The sequence below is a fragment of the Chiloscyllium plagiosum genome, chromosome 34 (genome assembly GCF_004010195.1).
Source record: "Chiloscyllium plagiosum isolate BGI_BamShark_2017 chromosome 34, ASM401019v2, whole genome shotgun sequence".
Lineage (NCBI taxonomy): Eukaryota > Metazoa > Chordata > Chondrichthyes > Orectolobiformes > Hemiscylliidae > Chiloscyllium > Chiloscyllium plagiosum.
The window spans coordinates 18,729,963-18,757,731 of NC_057743.1; the positions used below are offsets into that span (position 1 = coordinate 18,729,963).

The window sequence follows — 27,769 nt, forward strand, 5'->3', positions numbered from 1 at the left end:
TACACCCCCTCCAACCCTAAAAGTGCAATGAGTAGAGAGCACATGCTCAAACCAGTTATGTACCCTTTCATATTTAGAGAACATTCCATTATGAATCAAGTGATTTGTAACTATTTTGTTCTTCAGGACCAAAAGCCATGTTCTACCTTGCAGCAGCTGTCTCTGATTTTTTCATTCCTGCCTCTGAAATGCCAGAACATAAAATTCAATCAGGTGCTAGCCCTCTGCAGGTAAGTGAGAGCTGTGCTATACTTGGACAGCAGTGCTTGTTTATCCAGTGTTTGTTGGACAAACACTGCTTGTTGACCTATCAGTCATAGTCCTCTCACACTGAGTAAATTAACAGCTTGGGTTAAATGTGCATAATTTTCCATTTCTAATTGGAACTGTTTCTTAAGGCATGGAGAACCTTTAGAACAAGGCTGTTCTCAAAGTCTTGCAAATGTATTATGATGCAAGTTCTTTATTAAAAATAAATCTTTTTTTAAAAAAAGTTAACTATGCAGATGGTTCCCAAGATGCTCACCCCTCTCGTGAAAGACTGGGCTCCTCAGGCATTTGTGACATCCTTCAAGTTGGAGACTGATCCTTCACAGCTAGTGGTACGAGCACGTAAAGCTTTAGAAACTTACAGACATCAGGTTGTAGTTGCCAATGCTCTTGAAACACGGAGGGTATTTGTTGTCATAGTAACTGCTGACTCTCAAACTGACCTGGCACTTTCAGAGAATGAAGTGAAGCAACACCATGAAATCGAAGAGAAGATTGTGAAACACTTGAGTGAATGCCACACTAATTTTATAGAGAAAAACAACAATCCTGAATAGATGTTTTTCATGATGCACATGAGTTACTGATGAGTAATTAATGATAATTGAATGAGAACTGTTAAAATGCAACTTTTTTTTAAAAAATGAACACTTGCCTATGCGAATAAAGCCAGCTGGGTGATCTGGCATTATACTCCATAAAGGTTTTCAAAAACAAATATTAATATGTAGTTTAAACTAAAGTTAAAACTTAGCTTCTGACTGCATTAAGTTTTCCTCCTCAAAACCATCATGGACTGATAAAATGTCACTGCAGAGTCTGTGTGCTATTTTAGGCCTCGAATTAAAAATACAGAACTTTTCTATATTTGTCAGAGACATGTAACTGCATCAAATTCATTGACAGAGTTGGCATTATTGGTGTGATTACTATTTATTCTATGTTTTGAATTAGTTTCTGGTGCAGTGGTTGAAGAACCTTTACTGCAGCTGGATTATTGGAATAGGGCAAAACTATTTTTATCAATTTAGTTAGTAAATTTACTGGATGTTATAAGCTGTGAACTAACTCGAACAGAATTTTGTAGCAGAAATCCTGTGATACAGCTCTTGCAAATATGACCAAAAATGAAGCTGTAGGCATCTCTTGATTCTAAACTGAAATAAAATGCAATGTATACTAATTAACTTATGCCATTTGTGATTTCCCTCCTTTGGTAATGACTGCTACTCCATATTAGTACATTTAGATAAATGAGAAATGTATTAAATGTTCATGGAAGATTCAATACGTTTCCTTCCCATCTCCTGTAAGTGTTGATTCTTGGTAGAAAACAGCCACCTCCATTTTGAGAACCTACAGTGAATGTTGATGACCAAATCCAATCTTTTAGTTTTCATGAGTGACTCCACAAAACTACTCAGTACGGCACAGATACCCGATGAGAACCGCCATCAACAATATTAGCAGTCAGGTATCTGAAGTTATGATGCAACATGAAGGATGGTAAACAACAACTTCCTTTCATCTTTCTTCAGTGATTGGGAAATGTAAAAATGCCTTTGTGGCAATGCTCACTCCAGCATTATACATTTATAAACCAATGATATATTCATACTTTGGATTGAATATGTACTCTTACAACAGGAGGCTGCTGCTCAGCTCAGCAGCATTTTCAAGCAGAAAATAATGAAAGGTTTGGAAATTGCTCTGTAATAACACATTGTTAAATGTTGGTAGAAGACAAACACAAAACATCTATTTTGATGAAGGTCTAATCTAACAAATGTCTCCATTAAAACAACACTTGTGTACCATTCTTCAATTTGTTAAGTATTCCTACTATATCAAAATAAATTCTAGGCTGCAGTTCCTAATGTAATGAGTAAGTATATTTGGAGTTTAAGAGGATTATGCTATCCATATTTTAATAACATGTAGTCAGAGTCCACTTGTCAGTAAATCTGCTTTACCAATAGATAAGCACAATAAAAATGCACAATTTTTATTAAACTCTATAAATACATTACAAAGAGGCAGAGCAGCTGCTCCCTGATTTCCAAGTTGCAGATGCTCAACAGGAAGCAGCACAATTACTGAAACTTGGTGCTCTTCTTAACACCAATACGGATGCCAGACAGCTCACCACCATATCGATGCACTTCCGTACGGACCTCACGTACCTGCAAAATTAACATCTCTCATTGACTGATTTAAACAAACTGCAGTATTCAACATAGGTTCACATGTTGTTAACTTTTAGGGAAATTAGAAAGAATGGCCCATTTTAAAGTAATAGTGTAACTTGTGTATGATACACTGGGATGTAGTTGCATCAATTCTAAATATGGATTCAGTATAAATATGTACTCTGATCACCCAACATGTTAATATGGACCAAGTCTGGAAAATGAATTTGAATAGAGTCAGAGATGTACAGCACGGAAACAGACCCTTTGGTCCAACCCTTCCACGCCGACCAGATATCCCAACCTAATCTGATCTGACCTGCCAGCACCAGGCCCATATCCCTTCAAACCCTTCCTATTCATATACCCATCCAGATGCCTTTTAAGTGTTGCAATTGTACCAGCCTTCACCACATCCTCTGGCAGCTCATTCCACACATGCACCACCCTGTGTGAAAAAGTTGCCCCTTAGGTCTCTCTTCTATCTTTTCCCCTCTCACCCTAAACCTATGCCCTCTAGTTCTGGACTCACCCACCCCAGGGAAAAGACCTATTTATCCTATCTAAGCCTCATGATCTTATAAACCTCTAAGGTCACTGCTCAGCCTCATACGCTACAGGGAAAACAATCCCGGTTTGTTCAGCCTCTCCCTGTAGCTCAAATCCTCCAACTCTGGCAACAACTTTGTAAATCTTTTCTGAACCTTTTCAAGTCTCACAACATTTTTCCAATAGGAAGGAGACCAGAATTGCACGCAATATTCCAAAAGTGGCCTAATTAACGTTCTGTACAGCCGCAACATGACCTCCCAACTCCTGTGCTCAATACTCTGACCGATAAAGGAAAGCATACCAAACGCCTTCTTCACTACCCTATCTACCTGCGACTCCACTTTCAAAGAGCTACGAACCTGCACTCCAAGGTCTCTGTTCAGCAACACTCCCCAGAACCTTACCTTAAATGTATAAGTCCTGCTAAGATTTGCTTTCCCAAAATGCAGCACCTCACATTTATCTAAATTAAACTCCGTCTACCACTCCTTAGCCCATTGGCACATCTGATCAAGATCCCTTTGTAATAGAGGTAACCTTCTTCACTGTTCACTGCACCTCAGATTTTGGTGTCATCTGCAAACTTACTAACTATACCTCTTAAGATCACATCCAAATCATTAATAAGTTAGATTTTTTTTTGACTGACACAGACTCAATGGGCTGAAGGGCCCTTTTCTGTGCTGCATACTTCTATGACTCCTAAGAAATTAAAATATGTTTCAATCAAAGTGGAATTATTAGAGGGAATGCTCTTTTCTCTTGACGCAATGAGTCTCTTGGATGAAATACTGGGCCATAATTAGTTACGGCACTCGCTGTTATTTAAATACATCAAATGAAAATGCACTTCAAAAGAGTTGCAGATCTGTGATTAAATATCACCATCCAAAAGTTGCAATCTGAGCTACACCATAATTTTGCAACTTGCTGTATTTACCCATTAATTGAGTTTATCAAATGTATCAATTATGTGAAAAGTATTAAAGATTGCCAACTCATCTTCTTAACATTAAACGATAACAAGTAGATTGCCCCATTTCTTGGGGCGTTTGTTTGGGAAGATTTTTTTAATGTGTTAGATTTTAAAAATATTTTATTCTTCGTTTCCAAAAACTAATCTCTCCCTGATTTGGTATGGAATTCAGTCCTTTATTTTGGCCTGCTTCTGAGCTGTTCTATTGTTTGCTTCCCAATTTTTAAATCTCGTATTGTAAGGTCCTTTGTTCAATCAGGTCCTATATGGACAAGTTTCTTCACTGCTGTTATTTCCTTGCACTATCAGCAAATTTGCAAGCAAATTGAGTTTTGTTTAATTGAATAGTACAGGAGAAAAATGTAAAGAACAAAACTCCCCATTAGGCAGCCTGTTACAGTAAATTTCATCCTAATTTGTATTCCATTATGCTATGGACTTCTGTTCCATGCACTTTGCTAATGATCTCAATCCTTCAATTTATCAATCTCTCTTCCCCACCTTCAAAGAGATAATATCATAACTACAACAAAGAACATAACAGAGTTAAAAATCACACAACACCAGGTTAATTGGAAGCACTAGCTTTTGGAGTGCTGCTCCTTCAGGTGGTTGTGGAGTATAAGATCCATACACCACAACCACCTGATGAAGGAGCAGCATCCGAAAGCTAGTGCTTCCAATTAAATGTGTTGGACTACAACCTGGTGTTGTGTGATTTTTAACTTTGTACACCCTAGTCCAACACCAGCACCTCCAAATTAGAACATAACAGTACTTCAACTCAACGCTTTGCTACTTCACATACCAATCTAGAAACCAAAGTTATTTCCAAGGAAAATTTCTGCCGGGGCCAAGGGAACCACTTTTAGTTTTATTCAAGAAAGTCTGACATGTCCTCTTCTGCCAATAAACAACAACTGAGACTCCCACACCAGACGTAAATAATTTAATTTGTTAACAAGCCACTTTATTTAAATGGCAATTTTCAACTCCTGCAATCTACTGGGGGGATCCCTTTACTTACCTGACCCTTCCTTCGTATTTTAGCACGTCTGAATTTCTCTCGGTGCTTGACTCGGGGATTACGATCAATCTTCTTCCTTTTAGGTGTGAGACCTTTGTTCTTGGCAATCTGTCAAAGATCATACAGAGTTTGATGAGGATCCAGAGACAAATTTGACAAACAGGTTTGTAACCAATTGTGAACTGAAAGGTTCAGTGGCACATATCTGTACTAAAACAATTAAGAAACAGAAACTCCTGGAGAAACATAGGAGGTCAGGTAGCATCATGGAGTGAAAAAGTGAGTTTTGAAGACTTGCATATTGGACTTGAAACATCAACTCAGTTTCCCTCTCCAGACATGATGGTAGACCTGCTGAGTTTCTTCCATCTTTTCTGTTCTCAATATCAGTTTCCTATACCAAAGTCTGATTAAATTGGCTGCTCTATGGTATATAATAACTGTATATCATTTCAAATTTTTGAAACAGAACAGACGTGTGGTTTCAGTTTTGTAAAGATAACTTTTTTAAAACAAAATTCAGAAGGTCAGCTGGAATAGTGAATTAAAGGCAAGAAGGCATCTTATTCAGTGTCTAGCTTAAAGATTAAATCTTTATTGTGCTAAGTTTACAACCAGGGAAAACAAATCAGAGGAAAGTTTAATTCAGAATAATCAAAAGCTGTCAGTCAGAAGAGTTTAGTTGTGAAGCTTCAAAGCTGAATTTTTACAGAGGTTTTGAATTGTGTGAACAGAAAATAGGTTGAGGCCCTCAGAATTGAAAATGGTTCATGCTGGCAGACTTAGAGAGAAAACATCAAACACTCAGTAGTTCAGGAAGGACAACTGAAAAAGAGTCAGTTAAGCATTAAAGAATTGAGGTAGAAATTAAAATTTCTCTGGGATTGAGTAACTCGAAAATCAATAGCAAAATAATATCTCAAACTATGTTAAGATCTTCCTAAACTCTTATCGTTTGTTTTTTCTTCTGTGCAATAATCATATTAATTTGGTCAAGAACATTTGTAGCCTTTGTGAATATGTTTCAGTGACTAAACCTCCACACTAATCGCCTACACTTTTGGAACACTGTGTGCAATTGTGGTCACCCTCCAATAAAAAGGATCTTGTGAAACTTAAAAGGGTTCAGAAAAGATTTACAAGAATGCTGCCAGGGTTGGAGGATTTGAGACATAGGGAGAGGCCGAATAGGTTGGGTGGCTGTTTTCCCTAGAGGGGTGACCTTATAAAAAGGTTTATAAAATCATGAGGGGCATGGGTCGAGTAAATAGACAAGTTCTTTTCCCTGGGGTGGAGGAGTTCAGAACTAGACGGCATAGGTTTAGGGTGAGAGGGGAAAGATATAAAAGGGACCTAAGGGACAACTTTTTCACGCAAAGGGTGGTGCGTGTATGGAATGAGCTGCCAGAAGAAGTGGTGGAGCTTGTACAATTACAACATTTAAAAAGGCATCTGGAGGGGTATATGAATAGGAAGGGTTTAGAGGGATGTCGGTCAAGTGTTAGAAAATGGGACTAGATTAATTTATGATTACTGTTTGGCATGGATGAGTTTGACAAAAGGGTCTGTTTCCGTGCTGTACATCTCTATGACTCTTACTATGTCAGATTTCATTCTGCAATCTGACTTATTCAGTAGAGTTGTCAGCTGGGATGCTCACAGAAAGTTTTGGATTCTTCACATGGAAAGCTCCCATCAAACCAGTCAGTTGGTAAACAAAAGACTTTCAGACAGATAACAAAGAGTAAACAAAATCACTGCTGTGGTGCCATTTACTTAGTAACATGGTACGTTAAATAGCAAAAACATTCAGCTGCGCATCAACCACTCAACTGACATTTAGGATTATGAATGTCATTTTTAAAATCAAATAATAACTCAAAGAAACAGCTTAAGTTTTGAGCTCTACTGAATATTACAGATTCAGGTCAATACAGTTAGAAAAAGGTTAAAAACGTTGCTCTAAAGTAGACAAACATATGTTAAAGTGGAGTTAGAAACCTGGTATGTGATCTTTCTCTTTCCTTCTGGACCAAGTACTTCCTTTACCACAGCACTGTCCTCATTGCTGAAATACAAAACCCAATGTTATTCATTTGAATACTACAACAGTTACTCTCATCAATACTGAAGGTGCTTGTGATAAGAGGTGATGGGAGAAGGTGGAGGAAGTGTGTGATGGGAGACATTCCAGCTCTCAGAGATCAAGTCAGGATTAGAAGAATCTAGCATAAATGCATTATTTCTCAAATGAACTCTTTCCCTACTTCACAAAGTTCTGCACGGTAGGTTTTCCAAGCAGCTGCTTTTCATCCTTGAAATAACAAAACAGGTAAGTCAATTGCCACCCCTCAATTAATTTTTGCTGGGTATATTTTCTGTGGAGTGGCAAGGAAATAAAACATTTGAACCAAAAAATTCTATTTAAAAGGGGAGCTAAACCTTGTCACAGTAAACAAATAACCAATTCTGGGCAGTTTTGCATTCACTTTACTCAACCCAATTGCTAATGCAGTGGAAATGATATTTTTGCCTCCCCACTGTGCCAGCAATGTTAGGTTGAGTTCTTGTATCCCTATTGCATCCTTGCCAGGGAATCAAACCAGAAATGTATAAGCATTACTATATGAAAGTAGGCAATTCAGTTCATTTTGAATTTTTATCTTAAGATCACAGTCACGTATACCCACCCTGTTGCCATCCTTCTTATTCATTCTTTCATCAACCACCTATCTACCCATTCTTAAATGTTGGCATTGCCTGTTTCAATCACAAAGTCCAACTAGGCAATCCAGAATCACTCACTGGAAATGCAGAGACGTAGTTTCCCTCATTTCTAGTCTGATATCTCTTTAACAAAGATCAACAGCCCAAAGAACCTTTTCAAAAAATAAAAATGCCTCTGAGAAAAAACTGAGGAGCCACAAGTAGAATATTCAACGTGGCTAAACCAAATATTTGGCAAATTGCCAAGTGCAGAATGTATTGCTTTCAAAAATAATAGACAAATACATGTGCTGAATTTATGTCAAAAGATAAATCAGAACTTACCTATAAAATTTTATAGTTATCTTTAAAACAAACTTAAGATGCAAGAATTAAGACAATTTCTTTCACTACATTTTCTTGTAATTAAACAGCTTCTAATTGAGAACAATTTAACCCAGCTATAAGGGTACAATAATGATCAAACTGTAAAAGTTATTCCTCAAACCAAAGGCACATACATAACATGAATAATTTAGCTCTGTCACAAAGGGGTTCATTTAGAATACAACATGCTTTTTGTTAAAATTATTATTTGGAACAATGAAGTACAACATTATAATAATTAGGTTTTTATCTTCATAATAAAAACACAATTCAGTCTTTTCTTGATTTAATTTTTTTCTCAGCCTTTTTTCTGTTCATGCAATCCAACTGGAAATGAGTGGGAGTCACAAATGAGATGCTAAACAGCAATAATCGGTTCCAGGCTGCAGATTCTTGGATTAGAACCAGCAATCATTTAAAACACTTTCTATCTACTCTATTCCACTCCTTCATAACCCTGAACACATCCATCAAACCACCACTGAATCTCCTTTGTTCTGACAAAATTAGTCTGAATTTCACAAAACATTTTCATATTTGTATTTCATCATATCAGGCAACATTCCAACAAATCTGAACTGTACTACTCCAATACATCAATGAGCTTCCTATTATATATAAATTTACCATTACAATATAAGCTAAGTTAAAATCACACAACACAGGTTATAGTTCAACAGGTTTATTTGGAACCACTAGCTTTTGGAGCACTGCTCCTTCATCAGGTGGCAGAACCAATATTCCATTCATTAAGGTATTTCCGTTTGAGCGGCTGGCTTTAAAATCTTGTGAATCTGAACTCTCACATTGTTCTTGCTCATTCACATCAGCCATCTTTCCCTCATTCAGAATGTAGCTCAAACTTTCTGGTTTCCACATCATAGAGACCAGGTGCATTACTGAGATGCTTGTTGGGACACTGGAAGAGTTCTGATATACTAGAAATTCCCCAAGAAATTTAAAATACTGAGGGGCAAAATTCTCTGCTCTCCAGGACTTCTGCAAATATCTGAGTCAGTTAGAGGTGAAGACTGAGTAGAAGACTTTTAGGTACAGTACTTATTATGGTGGGGGTTGGTTAGCTCAGTTGGCTGTTCCCTGTAATTCCTATTCTCTACAAATACAGTAGTTTGTCAATGCTTTCTGAAAAGCCAATGTACACCTCTGGCTTCACTATGTCATACCTTCCCATCTTCAAGGCAGTAATATCTCTTTTTAACATGAGAGATAATGCTTTGTTCACAACATCTTTACCCCAGAAAGTTAATTAGTTTAAAGACTGTGCAGTGCACATCCCAACAGCCATTATTTTCCTGATTAAGGGACACAATCTAATACATTCATATGCAAGCATATTTCATGTATGAATGATCAGCACCTGTGATATTGAGTTCTCTTTCTCTTTTCAGCCAGCCTCTCCTCCATTTCCTTATAATATTGGAATGCTGCTTCTTCATCTGTATCAGACTTGGAGTCCCCAGAAACTTTGTCGTCAGAGACCTACATCAAAATATTGATCCTGTTAAACTCAAGAATGTGTGGAAAAACTGTCTATTCGTAGCAATGATTAAAGATAGATAAAAACAGATTCAGTCCATCAAGGCTCACCATAAAACTTGAGTTTCACTTTCAATATTAAACTGGTGTGAAAACAGCCAGGGTCACTATCATATTTTCAAACATTGACAACTATATATAATTAACAATAACTACTCACCCTTCAAAATCTGGATTCTATCCTTGCTAACGTGTAATGAAAGTCACCCCTATCTCACCTTTTCTTCCATTCGTTGTCCAGCTTTAGGCTGTTTGCTCAATTGAATCGGAACTTTTCTCCCCTCAGAGGAGAGTTGAACGTTTTTCGTAATTTCCAGGCTATCCTGGCTCAAAAGCTGCTGGATTTCAGACGACAGCTTCTCATCCAATCCAACTAGATCATTGATCAGCTGCAATGACAAAGCAGTCGTCAAATGCAAGAACACAGAGGAGAAAAATTCTGCATAACTTGCTTTTAATCCAACTATCATTTAGCAAAATTAAAAGCAAAATACATGACTACTGGAAATCTGAAACAGAAATAGAAAATGTTGAGAAACTCAGCAGGTTGGGCAGCAGCTGTGAAGGGGGAAACAGAATTAACATTTCATGTCCACCAGAAACTGTTCAGTACTAAAGGAAGAGAGTCATATAGGAATCAAAATGTATAATTCAATGAGATGCAGTACAGTAGGTTGAGCCCAAGGCTTGTCTGCTCCCATTGGCTTTCTCCTTTCTTTTTCTTTGGTTTTTCTTCTTTTGGGTCTAGAGTGTGGCAGGTGAGAGAGGAGGTCTCCAGTGGCAGCAGCAACACCAGGACAAGCCAGACGTAGCTCCTCTCCAGCCTGGGTTCTCCTCGTGAGTAAGGAGCAGGTCCAGGGCTGACTCCCCTGGTCTGCACTCACAGGCTAGGTGAGGCTCCAGTTCCACGCTGGGCCCGTGCATCTGAAGTAGAAAAGGTGACAGTCTTGGAACAGCATGGCTGTCTTCCAGTATGACAATCTTGTTCTGACAAGGGTCTTGTCCCTGTGTGGAGGTCGTCTTCATCTTCAGCTTCCAGGTGATCCAACTGCCTGACAGGTAGCCACATCGAGTAGTGGTGGTCTTGTCCCACATTGGCGGTCTCATCCTGGCTGGGTCTTCACAGTATTCCATCATTCCTTATCGACTTTTCGAGCCCAGGAGCCATTAACTGAACTGTGATGAACTTTGCCTTAATTTTACTTTTTTTAAAACATTATTATGGCTGACTTCTGTCATTGATGTCGGCATCATGGTGGAGCAATTTAAAACATTTCACTGTATTTTTTATACCAAAGTGCAGATGACAATAGATTTTATTGTATTCTAATTCAGTTTCTCTCTTCATTGATGCTGCCTCACCTCCTGTGTTTCTCCAGCATCTTGTCTTTATTATTGTTAAACTGGAAACCAGTTCACCCAAACCGGAGTAAAGTTATAGATTCTTCAGTAATCTTTGCAGCCCAGTGAATACAATGGGTGCTGCTTGAGCTGGGGTAGATGCTGATCAGACAGAATAAACCAAATCAGAGAATGATTCCAGAACTAAATCTTACTCGGTGTTTAAGAACACAGCATGGTGGCTCAGTGGTTAGCACTGCTGCCTCACAGCACCAGGGTCCCTGGTTCGATTCCAGTCTCAGGCAACTGTCTGTGTGGATTTCCTCCGGGTGCTCGGGTTTCCTCCCACAGTCACAAAGATGTGCAGGTTAGGTGAATTGGCCATGCTAAATTGCCCATACTGTTAGGTGTATTAATCAGAGGGAAATGGGTCTGGGTGGGTTACTCTTTGGAGGGTTGGCATGGACTAGTTGGGCTGAAGGGTCTGTTTCCACACTAGGGAACCTAATCTAACTAGATTCTGAATGATAGACTGAAACGGACCCAGGCTATCCCTTTGATTGCAGAGTGACACAAGGAAAATTGAAGTTCCTGGAGCTGTTAAACCGCTGGATACTTACGTTTCTGTAGGTGAGAAGCCTCTCGATCACAGGGTGATTATGCACTGGGATCCGCTTGGCCTTCAGTACCAGGTAAAAACTGATGTTTGTGCAATAACTACAGATTACAGAGATTTTGTTAACAAGAAAATCACAAGTTTAAACCAAAAGTAAAATGTGGAATATTCAAGATATGGAAGATATCACATTGCTACTGGAAGTACAATTTTTTTTTAATGTACAATACCTCACACTTTTATGGTATAATACAAGAAATCCTCACATTCCCTCATCAGTTATTATTCCATGGTGATTGCTTCTATTCCTCAACATGTTGCTGAAATCCACATCTCTAACAATGTCATATACCATTTTAGACAATAATCAAATAAGCAGTTACCAAGGAGTAAAATGCACTTGATTAAAATAAAATACACAGACACTTTCCACCTTTTCTAAAGGAATGCGCCAAAAATGGTGAAAGGACAAATGCAGACACCATGTAAATACAAGTATTTAGAGCATGTGGCCTTTACCCACTTTTATTTACTCATCAGAAATGCAATTAGCCACATACAGTGACTCATGACTAACATGTTGGACATATTGCATTTAAGGCAGCTGCTGGGTCTCCCATTCTCCTTCCTCCCTCCCCCCCCCAGTTTTTGGAAAAGTTACAGATTCTCTAAGGTACTATGAAAGAAACATACTTCAGGTACAGATGGTACTTAGTCTGCACGTAGTGGGCACCCTGTGAATCAAAGGGAGAACAATTATTACAATATAATCCAGATAACTTGATCTCTCTCAATCCTCATCCGCACTCATTTAGTTATTTGTTCCAGCATACCTTCCCTGCACGTATCTTCCTACTCTTCACCATATTCATTAGTGGATGCAGCTTATCCCTCAGCTCCATGAGCTGCAAAAAGGCAAATCAGAAACTAATCAAATGCTCTGAATGAAACTTGGCAACAGTAGTTTAACAATCAACACACAATCCTAAGAAGTAGCATGCAAATATTAAGACAGGAATTTCCAAGCTTTCTGTCTTCTTAACAGCTTATGTAAAGGAAGATTTTGACAGTTAATGATAAGCCAGACATTTCCTGCAAAATAAAAGGTGCATGGATTCAGTAGTGACCCCTAATCCATGCTTTCTGAAAACTGAGCTGTCACCAATTTTTCTTTGCTTTTTACATCAACAACTGTAACTTGAAAAGAAGCTAAATTCAGAAGAGACTCTGCCTGGAGTGGTGTTAACAATACTAATTCACAAGCAAAATATAACTGGAGGTAATTGGAAATAAGCAAATCCTGTGCATTACAGATAAAATTCCACTTCAGCTTTATTCATCCCCTTTCCCATCGTGCTGCACCATTAATACAAGAGAGGTTGGATAGATCACTGGTAAGCGAGTTAAGCAACTTTGAGCAACTTTCCAGTTTCTGTTCACAGATCAGAAAATTGGGAAGCAGCTAAGTGTATTAGGCCTGAATAAGCATCTCAACACCAAAATGTTCTGGAAATCCTTACTGGAATGAACAGTTCCATTTCCATCAATGATCACACTATTCTCGTTTCCTCTTCATATGACAAGCACAATTCATTGTTACCTTCTCAAGGACCATTTAGTGGTGGACAATAAGTCCTGGCTTTGCCAGCAATGTTCACATTCCAACAGCAAGTAAAGAGAACAAGTTACATGTTAAAGTCTTTTTTGGCTCTACAGAGCACATCATCTGTTTAAAAAGTTGCTTTATTATATTTTAGATTTAGTTTTAATCCGATTTATATGCCACTTAACATCATTCAGAAATAAAACAGCATAACAGATGAATAAATTCAACATAAAGTTTCAATGTTTCAGTAACCTTTGCTTTGAAGTCCTGAATGAGTTCCAGAAGTTCTGGTGACTCCTTCTTCAGCAGACCCATCTGCTCTTTATGTGACATTTTCTTCAAATCCTTTTTGATTATCAGATCTTTTTGAGTCGCTTTTTCAGTTTCCTGCTCCTGGGCAAACGCCTGTAATAAGAACACAAAAATACTTAAATCCTCAGCTGCGCCCTTATTGAAAATCCTGCCTCAACAGCAAATTTTACACTTAGACATGGATGACCTGATGCTGTTGAACATAAACAGCTTTTAAAGGTCAAAAAAAACTTGCAAAATATAAAGTGTGACAGTGACATGGCTGAGTCTCATTTTTTTTTTAAGCAGAATGAGCTCTCTCTCCCACACACCTCCCTCCATCGACTTTTGGCAGACCAGACAGGCAGGTGCAAAGATTCTGCTTTTACATCACTTTCTACAGGTCAACCCCGGCTATATGAAAGGATACAGTAAAGACACAAATGCCAGAAATACAGCTTAAATTAAGCAAGTATTGCAAAAACAAAATGAAAGTTGAGCCAAACCTAATTATTTGAAAGAAAGAAAACAAAGTCTAGACTGGCGTTTTGGCTTAAGATAAAAAATACAATCGAGAAGGATACCAGGGATGTCAAACAACACTTTAATTATATATTAAAAAAATGATGGGGAACTGCTTGCTTAAGGTTGATAGGGATAGGGAAGAGAAAGTTCTGTTCTGATAACTTCCTTTCAAGCCAACTTGACTTTACACACCAAATCTGAAGAAAGAACCACTTTCAGGCCTCAATATCCTTCGCTGATTACCTGAATAAGGTCAAGTCCAAAGTCTTCCTCTGTCAGATTCTCTGCCAAACGCTTTTGAATATTCAAAGCTTCTTGTTCCTCATCCTGAGCTTCTGCCAGTGCATCTTCCTTACCCTTACCACCTGTGTTTAAACAGGCAGAAACAGAGAACCTAGTCATGGTAAATTTGTGCATCTGTGCTTTACTACTAAATTTTCATCAGGACAAAATAGCACAAAGTCAAAAATTCAAGGTTATAATTTTCTGAGGATTCTCATGTCAAAACAAATAGATTACCAATTAGGTAATTTTCAAGACTTGAAGCAAAATTGCAAAAGTGCATCACATTTCAGCTGTGCCACTACAAGAAGAGCATTTAGAATCTACTGCTACATTCACACAACTCCCAGGATCAGTGGCAGGGAATTTCAAACAAGTCATGCATTGCTATAGAGTCGCTCAGAGATGAGACTTCAAGTAAACATTCACTGATCCAGATATCTCCGTTTCAACATCTACTGGTTCTAAAAGGTTGGATGTTGAGGAAATCTGCAACTCAGATACAACTTATTGCATCTTAAACAAAATAATGAATGATAATGGACACTTGAGACTAAAGTGGATTCTCATTGCAATTATTCAGACCTAACATTATTCACAAGGTATTTGCAGATGAAGAAAATCCCTCTTTCCAGAATACAAATTTTGGTGTCTAAGCAACTAACTTGAGAACAAAACCACAATATGTAAACATGGAGGTACAGGATTCCTTAATTAACATTTAAAACATCTACAGAAGAAGACAATGTACTGAATGAGAAGGTAGAGAATTTGGGCATAGAATCCTACAGCATGGAAACAACCCTTGCTCCTTGGATGCTGTGCTTTTCCAGCACCACACTCTTCAACTCTGATCTCCAGCATCTACAGTGCTCACGTTCTCCTTCAGTCCAACCAGTCCATGTTGACCATCATCCCAAACTAAATTAGCTACACTTGCCTTATATCCCTCCAAACATTTCTTATTCATGTACTTACCTAAATGTCTTTTAAATGTTGTAATTGTACCCATATCCACCACTTCCTCTGGAAGTTCATTCCACACACATGAACCACACAGTGTAAAAAAATTGCCCAGTTTTTAAAAAATCTTTCTCCTCTCAACTTAAAAATATGCCCTTTAGTCTTGAAAGCCCCTACCCTAAGGAAAAGACACGTGCCATTCACTTTATCTATATCCCACAATTTATTTTTTGGTTTATAATCCTCTTAAAAGGTCACCACTCAACCTCCTAGGCTCCAGTGAAAAAAGTCCCAGCATCTCCTTATAACTCAAACCCTCATTCCTGGCAACATCCTGGTAAATCTCTTCTGAAACCTCTCCAACTTAATAACATCCTTTCTACACCAGGGAGACCAGAACTTGACACAGTACTTCTGAAGAGGCCTCACCAATGTCCTGTACAACCTTAACATAGTGTCCCAACTCCTATACTCAAAAGGACTGAGCAATGAAGGCAGGCACACTATCTATATGTGATGCAACCTTTGAAGCATTATATACCTAACCCTCTGGATCTTTCTGTTCCACAACACTACCCAAGGCCCTACTTTTATACTTTGTATAAGTCTTGCCTTTGTTTGTTTTACCAAAATGCAATATCTCACATTTATTCAAATTAAACTCCATTGCCACTCTTCAGCCCATTGACCCAATTAATCAAAATCTCTCTATAATCTTAAATAACTTTTTTCACTGACTACTACACCACCAATCTTGGGTCATCTGCAAACTTACTTACCACGCTTTCTATAATCTCATCTAAATCATTTATATAAATGACAAACAAACATGGATGCAGCAGCCAGGTCCTAAAATATAGGAGAATGCAAAGTAAACTAATCTGCATTAACTCTATTATACTCCAGAATATGCAATGAGCAATTAGCCTTCATTTGTTGCAGTTTCCAACAATATATCATCAATACACAATGTGACTACATTCTCGCTGCTACTCAGAAAACCTCTTATCACATTCCAAGGGCAGCAAATGGCCTTGGTACAAATGAATTGAGTATCCCTAGCACAACTCAAGTATCAGTAGACAGCTGTAACTTTAGTATCATCAGTTCTGATTAGATAATGTCCAAAACATGAGCCTATTTTCTCATTCTGGCAATAACTGATCTATTGTATAGTTCCCACCTTAAAATGAATATCTTGTAATTTTCAGAGATGCTCTGAGTGCAAAGCATGCAACAAAAATGAAAAATCCATCAAGAATTGGTCTACAATTTGACAAAATGCAACCTATGGAGGAAATCGTTCCCTTGTTGCTGAAGACAGTTCAAGATGGGAAATTAATGCACATACGTGAAAGCTCATCAATGTAGTCTGTGCTGTAATACATTGCTTTCTTCTGGCCCCAGGCTAACTCATTGGGGAGACCTACAAAACAAAAAAAGCAAAACAAAATTAGTTTCAGTGTAAAGCAAATAATAACATATTAGAAACCGTTCTTCCAATTAGGTAGTTTTAAGTAGGGATATGTCTTGGTCAGATGGTTCAAAACATAATGCAATAACTCTCATTTCAAGAAATAAATACTCAGAATTTACAAGGCAAGATAATATTATAGGATTTATTAAAAATAACTGAGGAAAACAGCTGATACACTTGGTCAACAAGAAATGGGATTGTCAATCTCACTCTTCAGACAAGAATTTATTCCTTAACAAAAAAAAAAGGGTGAGCTTGTGGGGAAAGTAGAAGCTGGCTGCAAACATTTCTACAGGCGTACAGAAAGAAGAAAATCAGTGAAGACAAATGTAGGCCCGTTTCAATCAGAAACAGGAGAATTTATAATGGAAAACAAAGAAATGACTAACCAACTATGTAAGTACTTTAGTTCTGCATTCATAAAGGACACAATATAAACATCAAAAATGCTGGGAAACAGTGTTTAAAGAGAGTGCAGTATTACCAGGGAACTGACTTTGGAGAAGTTGATGGGATTTAAGGCTGATAAATCCCATGGCCTGATAATCTTACATCCCAGAGTACTTAAAGTGGCCCGAGAAATATTGGATGCATTGAAGAATGATTTTATTGTTGCATGTATTTTACATTGAGAAAAACAGTAAAATACAGTGGAAAGCTTGTCCATTGTTGCCATGATCCAGTGCCATTTTGAGTTGTTTTAAGAATGAGACAAGAAAAGATATAGTTTAAAGAAAGTTAAATCAGCCCTGAGACAGCTCATCAATGACAATGCCTTGCCACCGTCCACACTAGAACCAACCAACACTGAAGTCGCACTCTTCAGGTACCATCTTTCACTGCTGGGCTGATTCTTCTTCGTCATCGCGCTGCCATCATTGGTGATCCCTTCCCAGATTCTATAGCCTCTGGAATAGTTCCTACACATTGGAGAGTAGCTAACATAACCCTTCTACTTAAGAAGGGGGAAGAGAGAGAAAACTGGGAATGTGGACCTGTCAGCATAATGTGAAAAGTGAGAAAAACGTTGGGAGTCTCTTATAAAAGAATTGATAGATCAGCATTTGAAAAACAGTGGCAGGTTTGAATATAGTCAGCATGGCTTTACAAAAGGGAACTCAAGCTTCAGAAATCTACTAGAATTCTTCGAGGATGTAATTAATTGAGTGATTGAACGGGAGCCAAATGGATGTGGCTTATTTGGATTTTCAGAAAACTTTCAACAACACTCCACATAAGAGATCAGAATGTAAAATTAAAACATATAGGATAAGGGGTAGCGTATCAAAATGGATAGAAATTTGGTTGGCAAAGAGGAAACAAAGAGTTGGAGTAAACGGGTCTCTCTCGAAATGGTAGGCGATGACCAATAGAGTATCATAGGGATCAGTGAGAGGAATCCAGCTATTCACAATATATTAGTGATGTGGATCAGGAAACATGTTTTCAGATGACACAAAGCTGGGTAGGAGGATGAGCTGTGAGGATGATGCAGAGATGCTTCAGTGTGATTTGGACAAGACAAGGGAGTGACTGATGAAGTAAAATGTGGACAAATATGACATTATCTACGTCAAAAGTAAAAACAGATTTTATGTGAATTATTATAAGTTGAAAGAGGGAGATGTGCAAGAAGAGCAGGATGTCATTGTACACCAGTTGCTGAAGGTAATCAAGGTGCAGCAGGCAGTACAGATGGCAAAAAATATTTGAGCCTTCACATCAAGAGGGTTCGAGCACAAGAGCCGGTCTATCCTGCTTCAACTGTACACCACGTTGATGGGACCACATCTGGAATATTGAGTGTGGTTTGGTTTCCTTCTGTGAGGAAAGATGTTCTTGCAATATAGGGAGCGTAGCAAAGATTTACCAGACTGATTAATGGAATGGCAGGAGGGCTATGAGAGGCTGAAATCGGTCAGTATTATAATCACTGGAGTTTAGAAGAATGAGTAGGGATCACAGAAACCTATATAATTCTAACCAGGCTAGACAGGGTAGATAAGAGGATCTTCCTGATGACAAGGGAGTACAGTACCAGGGGTCACAGTCTAAGGAAACGGGGAGAAATTTGTTGTTACCTGCCCCTACTTTCTATGTTCCTATGATGGTGGATGACCATTTCAGTATTGCAGAATGCAGCTTCCACCACCAGAGGGCACTCCAGCGCTGGCTTAACGAGCCCAATAAAAGCTAACTGTGAAGTTGCTGATGGGGAAGCGACAAACATGAGCATACCTATCCCTGGACATTGTGGCACTACAGTCCTGGAAAATTCACCTAACCCCTCTCTGCAATCATATAGGATTTCTCTTCATTGAAGTCAAACCCACTAAAGGGGATTTCAGACTGGGCAGGTGAAAAGTGATTGATAAGTGTTGCTGAAACTGCATGCATTATGTAGAATCATTGCAGCACCAAGCTCACCAGCTTCCAATTTGCCCTCAAGGTCACTATCCATGTCAACATCCTCCTCATCGTCATTATCCTCATCATCCTCATCATCCTCGTCTTCCTCATCATCCTCTGAGTCAGGTATCTCCAAGGACATCACCTCTTCCTGTTGAAGCATTCAGGAAAAAAATGTTAATTTTTAAAATGAATTTCTACCTTAGATATATGCCACATGATAACCAAAGGGAAATGATGATGGAGGCATTATTCTGTAGAAACAGTAGCAATCAGTGCAAGAAACCAGGGACATTTTCCTTTTAGTTCACACGCAGTGGCCAGGCAAATTCAACAGATGCCAACAAGGCTGAAACATATGAGGATAAAAACGGACGAGAATTAAGTGGTGACATAGTTGTTAGACTGATGAGAGGAAGGGAAAATTATAAAAAGGCCGGTCAACTGCCTCATGAGACTGGAGCATTCTTGCAGGACATAGGCAGGCTTGACAAGTGGCAGCAGTACCACCTCAGGTGATCAAAGTGGTTTCACCAAGTTACTTTGAACTTCAGCAACTCAGAACAAAGCTTGTCAGTATAGGAAGTGTTATTTCACAGAAATAACTATTATTTTATCACATTATTGGTCATTCAGTGTAAGTGCAAAAATGTCAAATCGAACGTTTTTCCTTACAGGTGCAAGACAAAAAGCTTCAGTGGTGTTAATCGCTCTTCAACAATGTGAGCACATCGTGTACAAAAGCGACTCATCAGACTTGCTTAGTACGAGCACATCCACCTTCCATTTCTGCTGTGGCTCAGTTGGTAACATACAACATAATCCAGCAAAATTCACATTATCTGGCTGAAAGGAGCCAAAATACTTTGGCAACCAGAATCTCTTATTTTTCCCCTCATCAACATCCATGATTATGCACATTTCAACAACTGGAAGCTATACCAGTGATAAATGACAACCAACAATTAGACTACCTGCAGCTGGCCAGAGTTTTATAACAGTAAAGCTAAAAGTTACTAATGTTCTTTATAGATGATCACTTGCTGTTGCAGTACTCATTCAGCAATGTTTTTGACTTCAAACAGCCCATGACTGTAGAGTCATGAATTACTGATAGGACACAAAGTGATCTGGTGGTACATGATTTTAATCAAAGTCAACACTCCTTCTGTTAATTGGCATTTTTGATTTACTGACACACATTAGTTCCAATGCATGGCAGAGAACTCAAATCTTACTGGATAAACAGACATATTAAGTTATTTTTCACAAGTGGCTTTAGAAACAAAGGTTGTCTGAAAAGTCAAGCATTCTTTGCAGGATTCAGTGTCAGTGCAGTAGAGATGATCACACTAACCTCATCCATTGAGTCTTCGTTTGCATCATCCAGCATGACTCCATCAGCCAGCAGCTTCTGGAACACAAAATTACACTATCAGTATCCACAATAAAGATGATTTAAGTTGAACAATTCTGCAACGGGAAAACTTCAAACATACTATTGTTCTTTTGCTTAAACTCGATTTGGCAAATGAGGTTACGTATTTTTAATGGACTACTTTCTATAAAGATACCTTTCCTCTGGAGTATTGTGTGCTGTTCTGGTCACCACACTACAGCAATGACGTTGAGCCCTTGAAGAGGTGCAAAAAATAGGTTTACCAGAATATTGCCTGGATTGAAATGTATTAGTTACAAGGAAAGGTTGGACTAACTTGGGTTGCTTTCACTAGAGTGGAGACCAAGGGGGTAACTGATAGAAGGATATAAAATTTATGAGAGGCATTGATAGGGTGGATAGTTGGGAGTCTTTTTTCCCTAGGATGGAAATATTAGATTCTAGGGGGCATGGGTTTAAGGTGAGAGGGAAGAAGTTTAAAGGGAACGTGTGAGGTAAGGTTTTTTTTAAAAACGCAAATGATAGTAGGTTCCTAGAACGCACTACCAGGGGAGGTGGTAGAAGCAGAGATTATAGACGCACACAAGCAAGCTGGGATTAGAGGGATATGGACCACATGCAGGCGGCTGGGATTAGTTTTGAATGGCATCATGGTGGACTGAAGGGTTTCTGCTGTACTGCCCTACGTTCTTCCCAGTCTTTCACCCTTTCAACAGAGTATTCATAAGGTGATAAAGATTCATTGCTTAATTTTGAAACTTCGAACATCCCATTAATACTAAAAAGTACGTAGGAGGAATTAAATACCATCCCTATCACTGGAGAAAAAGTATTAGACAAACAATTGGGGCTAAAGACAGTTAAGTTCCCTTGCCCTGGAGTCTTGCATCCTAAAATGCGTAGCTACAGAGATAGTGAATGCATCGGTTGTAATTTTCCAAAACTCCTTGGATTCTGGAGAAGTACTAGAGGATTGGAAAACTGCTAATGTAAATCCCCTATTCAAAAAGGGAAGAGGGCAAGAAGCAGATAACTCCAGGACAATTAGTCTCTCATCTGTTGTTGGAAAAGTATTGCAATCAATTCTTAAAGGAAGTAATAGCAGAACATTATGAAAATTATAATCTAATCAGGTAGAGTCAACATGGCTTCATGAAAGGGAAATTGTGCCTGACTAATATATTAGAGATTTTCGAGCAAGTCTCAACCAGAATGGATAGAAGGGAACCAGCAAAGGTGTTGTGTTTGGACTTCTACAATGCATTCGACAAACTGTCTTGCAAAATGCTGGAGGTAATGTATTGGCATGGACAGAGTATTGGTTAATGGGTAGGAAAAAGGTAAAAACAATGACTGCAGATGCTGGAAACCAGATTCTGGATTAGTGGTGCTGGAAAAGCACAGCAGTTCAGGCAGCATCCGAGGAGCAGTAAAATCAACGTTTTGAGCAAAAGCCCTTCATCAGGAATACAGCAATAATGGGTAGGAAACAAAGAGTGGGAATAAGGGGATATTTTTCAGATTGGTGATCTGTAACAAGTGGGGTTCCACAAGGATAATTGCTGGGATTACAATGGTTTATCATATATAGTAATGACTTGAAGTAAGGAAGTGAATGTATTGTTGCCAAACATTTGTCGAACAAAAGAAAAGTATTATTATTGAACAGTGGAGCTGGCTCAAGTATTTTCCAAGCCATACTTGCTGTTACATTTCAGTCACACACTTGGGTCAACTAGATTATAAATATCCACATTGATAACTAACTGTCAATATCTATTTCTCATACTTTAACAACTGCCTTCCCCCTACTGTGGCTGTGTAGTAACTTGGTTTTGCAGTTGCAAGATCACCAGCCTGTTGTGTCAAGAAATTTGTATGTCCCAACTGCTTACAATATTCCCATAATATTTGCTACTTATTAAGTTACAATAAAACTTCAACCATTGTTCCTTCACCTTCTATCCAGGCTTCACCTGCCTTTGTCTCATCTCCCCACATGAAATACAATGGGAGATTGCCCAGTTACACGCACGTTAGATCAAAACAAAAATTTCCTAACTTCAGAGCTACGGTGATGAAGAGTGTCTCAAACTCACCTGAAGCTTCTTCTGATGAAATTCATCCACGTCATCGTTAAAATATTCCGAAGAATTCTGCAAGGGGACAAGAAGAAAAGAATATTTTCTTGTCAAACAAATGCTCCAGGCCCACATTCCACTTCATTGTCACCGCAGCACATATCAATCCTGACCTGTCCTTAATGCAGCAGCCAGTTAGCGGATACCACAGTGTTGACCATGGCAAATTCAAAGGTGGCTGATAATTTGGAATATTATTGCAGCAATACATATTATATAAACAGACACACGAGGAATCTTAATTATTGAACTTATTCAAGTCATTAAGTTATCTTCTGTCTTCCCATTTCCACAGTGTTATTGAAGAGAAGTTTGTTTTGTTCACAGAATCACATTTTTTAAACTGAAAATTCAGAAAAATTACAACTTGTGAGCATTGATACACATGTAGATGTGTTTTATGACTAAATCTCAAGCAATTTTACAGCATCCGTGGAGTGAGAGATCATTTCATTCTTCAATTACACTTAAAACAGAATAAAACATGAGAAACATAGGACAGAGATGACTTAAAGTTTTACCACTGGTGTTATCAAAGAGAGTTCTAAAAAATGTCAGACATAGAACCAAATATTTCAGGTGACCTATGGCTGGTGGAGACACTCAGATGACAAGCAACATGAATTCGACTGGGACAACACTACTATTATAGGACAAGCCAAACAGAGAACAGCCAGGGAATTCCTAGAGGCATGGCACTCATCCACAGATTCAATCAATAAGCACATCGACCTGGACCCAATATACCGACCACTGCAACGGACAGCTAGAACTGACAACCGGAAGTGGCAGATACAAATCACTACAAATGCCGGAGGAAACATCACAGAAGCGCTTCACAGGAGGCTCCCAAGCACTGAGGATGTCACCTAGACAGGGGACGAAACATCTGCAACACAAATTCCCAGCTCGGCGAACAGAACCACAACATCAAAATAGGACCATGTACACCCAGGGGGAGGAAGTGACGACTGCCCATGCTGGAGACTAGAGTCAAGAGTGTGGTGCTAGAAAAGCACACCGATCAGGCTGCATCCGAGGAGCAGGAGAATCGATGTTTTGGGCATAAGCCCTTCATCAGGAATGAGGCTTGTGGGCTGGGGCTGAGAGATAAATGGTAGGGGTTGGAGTTGGGGGGAGGTAGCTGGGAAAGCAATAGGTGGGTGAAGGTGATAGGTCAGAGGGGGCAGTGACGGACGGGTCCGGAGGGCAGTGCCAAGTTGGAGGCTTGGGATTGAGATAATGTGGGCGGAGGGTAAATGAGCAGGCTGCTGAAATCCACATTTATCCCATGTGATTACAGGGTCCCAAGGTGGAATATGAGGTGTTTGGGGAGCACCATCTTATTCTACAACTGAACTTATATAGCACCATTAATTTAGTTAAGTATCCAAAGGTACTTCAAAAGAACTGTGATCATTGGGAGGCTGACAGTGTATTACACAACAGGAGATGAAAAAACGTGTGGTCAAAGATGTCGATTTTAAGGAGTGCCTGACAAGTAGGCAAACAAGATAGTGACAGAGGAGTTTAGGGAGGAAAACTCCAGACCTGACAACATATGTAGCCGAAACACCATTGTCTTGGAGGGATTAAAATTAGGGCTGCTGATTGGATCAGAATTGGAGGATTGCAAACATTTGAAGGTTGAATGGCTGAAGGAGATTCCAGAAATAGGAAGGAGTAAGGCTATGGAGGAATTTGAAAACAAGAATGAGCATTTTAAAATTGAAGCAGTGCCTGATTAGGATGCAATGTAGGACTACAAATACAGGGGTGATGGATGAAGGTGGACGTAACCAGCAATTTTCAATGCCTCGTGTTTACAGGATAGAATAAAGGAGGTCAAGCATAACCGTAACAAAATAATCACGTCCATAAATAACAAGGATTTTGAGGAGTATTACAGCAGAAAATGAACTGAAAGCAGTCAGGCATTTTGGAACGTGGGAATAGGCAATGCATATGAAAGAATTGTTCATCGCTCTTCTCTGCTTTCTATCCCTTAACCAATTTTGCACCCACACTAATTGTCCCTTTAAATCACAGAAACTTTAATTTTGTTAATATGTCTGTTATGTGGCAGTAAAGTACTTTTTAAAAATTCTATATATATATATAGCAACTGTATTCTTATGAAGTCTTTGTTCCATCTACATAGTAAGTCAAATTAATGTACAATCCTAAAATGTATGTCCTCTGCAAGGCAATTAGGAACCAGGTTCACCCTTTAATACTCACAGCATCTGGATTTGGTAATTTGCTGTATGTCTGAGAGTCATAAATATCATCATCCACCTGCTGTTTGAGCTTCAGCCTACTGGACCTGCTGCAAAGGTAGACAATTTGAAAGTAAGGTCACCCATGTTAACTGTTCCTCTCTCTATAAATGCTGCTAGAACTGCTATTTCCAACATTTACTGTTTTAACTGTAAATTCACGAATACAAACCATTGCACAAAACTCCCACCCATTCAGTTTAAAACATAGTCCAATTTAGATTTTTCTGTCTTATATAGCCTTGTAATTTTTTTCTGGTTATTTGCAGACTAAGCAGTAAGGAACCAGTAAAAGTGTGTAACAAAATAAAGCCTTATCTAGTCTTAGTATCAGGTGAGGAAGTTCATGTGGTGGGACCCAAGCCATTGGAAACAAAGCTGACCACCTAAAACTATTGGTGGACAGAGGAATTTCAATCTAAGCTACAAAAACAGAAATGGCCAGAAAAGCTGAGCTCATTGTAAACCCATTGTTGGCCACTAATAGTCCCCATTAGTAACTATTCACCCTTTGTCCAACTGTTCTTCTCTCCTTTGGGCTCTTTCTCCACCTCTCAATTAGTCCTTACCACTCCGCCCACCCTATTCCACATATAAAATCTAAATTTTCCCTAGCCACCATCGGTTCTGCAAGTCACTGGGTCTGAAACATTAACTCTGATTTCTCTCGATGTGCAGATGCCAGTGTTGTACTGGGGTGGACAAAGTCACACAACACCAGGTTATAGTTCAGCAGTTTTATATAAAATCACAAGCTATCAGAGAAGTATTCCTTCATCAGTACTTCACCTGACAAAGGTAAAAAATCTCAACACCAGGTTATAATCCAACAGGTTTATTTGGAAGCACTAGCTTTCAGAGCACTGCTCCTTCATCAGGTGGTTGTGAAGTGTAAGATCATACAACACAGAAATTATAACAAAAGATTACAGTGTGGTGCCACAGAAATGAAATTGAAAAAACATGGATTGTTTGTTAAGTCTTCCATCTATTAGAATGACCACATTAGTCTCGGTTATTTCAAATGTAAATCCTAGTGGTTCTTTTATATGTAAAGTTAGCTTTAACAATAGGTGCCATCTCAGCTCAGATATTCCCACTTTAGAAACAAAATCACTCTGAACATTGGGAAACAGACAGACTTTAACCTCACACCTTCAATGCAGTATTTGAGCTGAGATGATCTATTGTTAAAGCTATCTTGAGAACGCAACTTTAAAAAAAGTTATGGAATTTACATATGAAAGAACAAAAACTAACATGGTCATTCCTGATGAAGGGTTTATGCCCGAAATATTGATTCGCCTGCTCCTTGGATGCTGCCTGACCCGCTGTGCTTTTCCAGCTCCACACTGTCGACTATAACCTATTGAGTGATTTTAACTTTGTCAGGATTTGGAGGTGCCAGTTGAGCTGGGGTGGACAAAGGGGCAGCGCTCCAAAAGCTTATGATTTTAAATAAACCTGTTGGACTATAACTTGGTGTCAGAAGATTTCTGACTGATTTCTTTCCACAGATGCTGCAAGACCTGCTAAACTTTTCCACCTATTTCGGGTTTTGTTTATGATTTCCAGCATTCGCAGTTTCTTTCGGTCTTTTTTATTCAATCTAAGCTAGATGGCTACGAATCCAGGCTCTGAGAAAGAAAGAGAATGCTGCTGTGGTTCTGTTCGCCGAGCTGGAAGTTTTTGTTGCAAACGTTTCGTCCCCTGTCTAGGTGACATCCTCGACACAACCAGCTATCCCTAGTAGCCACACACGCAGACGACAAGCAACATGAATTTGACTGGGACAACACTACCATTATAGGGCAAGCGAAACAAAGAACAGCCTGGGAATTCCTAGAAGCATGGCACTCATCCACAAACACATAGACCTGGACCTGGACCCAATATACCACAGCGGACAGCTGGAACTGACAACCGGAAGCAGCAGATTCAAACCACTACAAATGCCGGAGGAAACACCACAGAAGCGCTTCACAGGAGGCTCCCAAGCACTGATGATGTCACCTAGACAGGGGACGAAACGTTTGCAACAAAAACTTCCAGCTCGGCGAACAGAACCACAACAACGAGCACCCGAGCTACAAATCTTCGCACAAACTTTGAAAAAGAAAGAGAATATTCTTTCTTTATCCGTTTACAGCTGAATACAGCGACTCGGATTGAGCATCAGGCCAGAGGGAAAACGGGAAACTCAAACTCCCTTCCCTTCCTTTTCCCCCAATTTTTTTTTAACCCAACTCTCGACCTTTCTTCGTTCCCTCGAAACACCTCCTGCCCACTTGCAGTGCCCTCTCCCCGTGTCAGCAACTACTTTCTTACCGGAGGCTCCTCATGGTCTCCCACAGCAACTGGTCCTACCCTTTAATGTCCCGGACACAACAAGGGTGAAATGTAACCGTTCCCCCCTCCATGCGAGGGTCGCGAAAAGCGAAATGCTTAAAATATCGATTTAGTTTTGCCTGGATGCTGCTTTACATGTCGAATGTTCCCTCTGCCGCCTGGTTTTCGTTTCAGATTTAAAGCACACTCAACATTTTGGTTTGTTACTTCTCTCTTACCCGGAACCTTTCCGTCACCGGACAATTTCCGGTATGCGGTGGCCTATTCCATTGTAACTGAAAGGGGGAGAGTTTGTTCACCTACACTGTATTTGAGATAGTGTTACTTGACTCCTTTAATATTAGAAGTAAAATTAATTTTAAATAAATATGCATTAAATATATTACGATTAAGATTGTGAAGTTGTGACTCTGTTTCCGTGATGACA

At 39.1% G+C, this 27,769-nt stretch overlaps 2 protein-coding genes across 4 annotated transcripts in view; one reads left to right on the top strand and one right to left on the bottom strand.

Moving 5' to 3' along the window:
- The window catches only part of ppcs (phosphopantothenoylcysteine synthetase), a 4,957-nt gene extending 3,504 nt beyond the window's left edge, over positions 1-1,453 (top strand). For all 3 annotated transcript variants that reach the window (XM_043675679.1, XM_043675680.1, XM_043675681.1), the window contains 2 exons: positions 127-230; positions 495-1,453. In XM_043675679.1, the coding sequence (XP_043531614.1) occupies positions 127-230; positions 495-827 (437 nt within the window). In that variant the 3' untranslated portion in view covers positions 828-1,453. The remainder of the gene's footprint in view (positions 1-126; positions 231-494) is intronic.
- Positions 1,454-2,250: 797 nt separating this feature from the next.
- Positions 2,251-27,557, bottom strand: utp3 (UTP3 small subunit processome component). The gene is made up of 16 exons (XM_043675676.1): positions 27,322-27,557; positions 24,956-25,043; positions 22,673-22,729; positions 20,532-20,588; positions 19,193-19,325; positions 16,640-16,714; positions 14,287-14,408; positions 13,480-13,632; positions 12,455-12,526; positions 12,315-12,355; positions 11,626-11,722; positions 9,883-10,053; positions 9,486-9,607; positions 7,016-7,082; positions 5,015-5,122; positions 2,251-2,453 (listed from the first exon to the last, which is right to left on the bottom strand). The coding sequence occupies exons 1-16, from the start codon at positions 27,333-27,335 to the stop codon at positions 2,364-2,366; spliced, it is 1,467 nt and encodes a 488-aa protein (XP_043531611.1). The 5' UTR covers positions 27,336-27,557; the 3' UTR covers positions 2,251-2,363.
- Positions 27,558-27,769: the final 212 nt, after the last annotated feature.

Coding starts and splice junctions, on each gene's coding strand:
- utp3 (XM_043675676.1), bottom strand. Junction 11,723..12,314: donor AAGTACCATCTGTACCTGAA/GTATGTTTCTTT, acceptor TGTAATCTGTAG/TTATTGCACAAACATCAGTT. Junction 2,454..5,014: donor AAATACGAAGGAAGGGTCAG/GTAAGTAAAGGG, acceptor TTAATTTTGCAG/GTACGTGAGGTCCGTACGGA.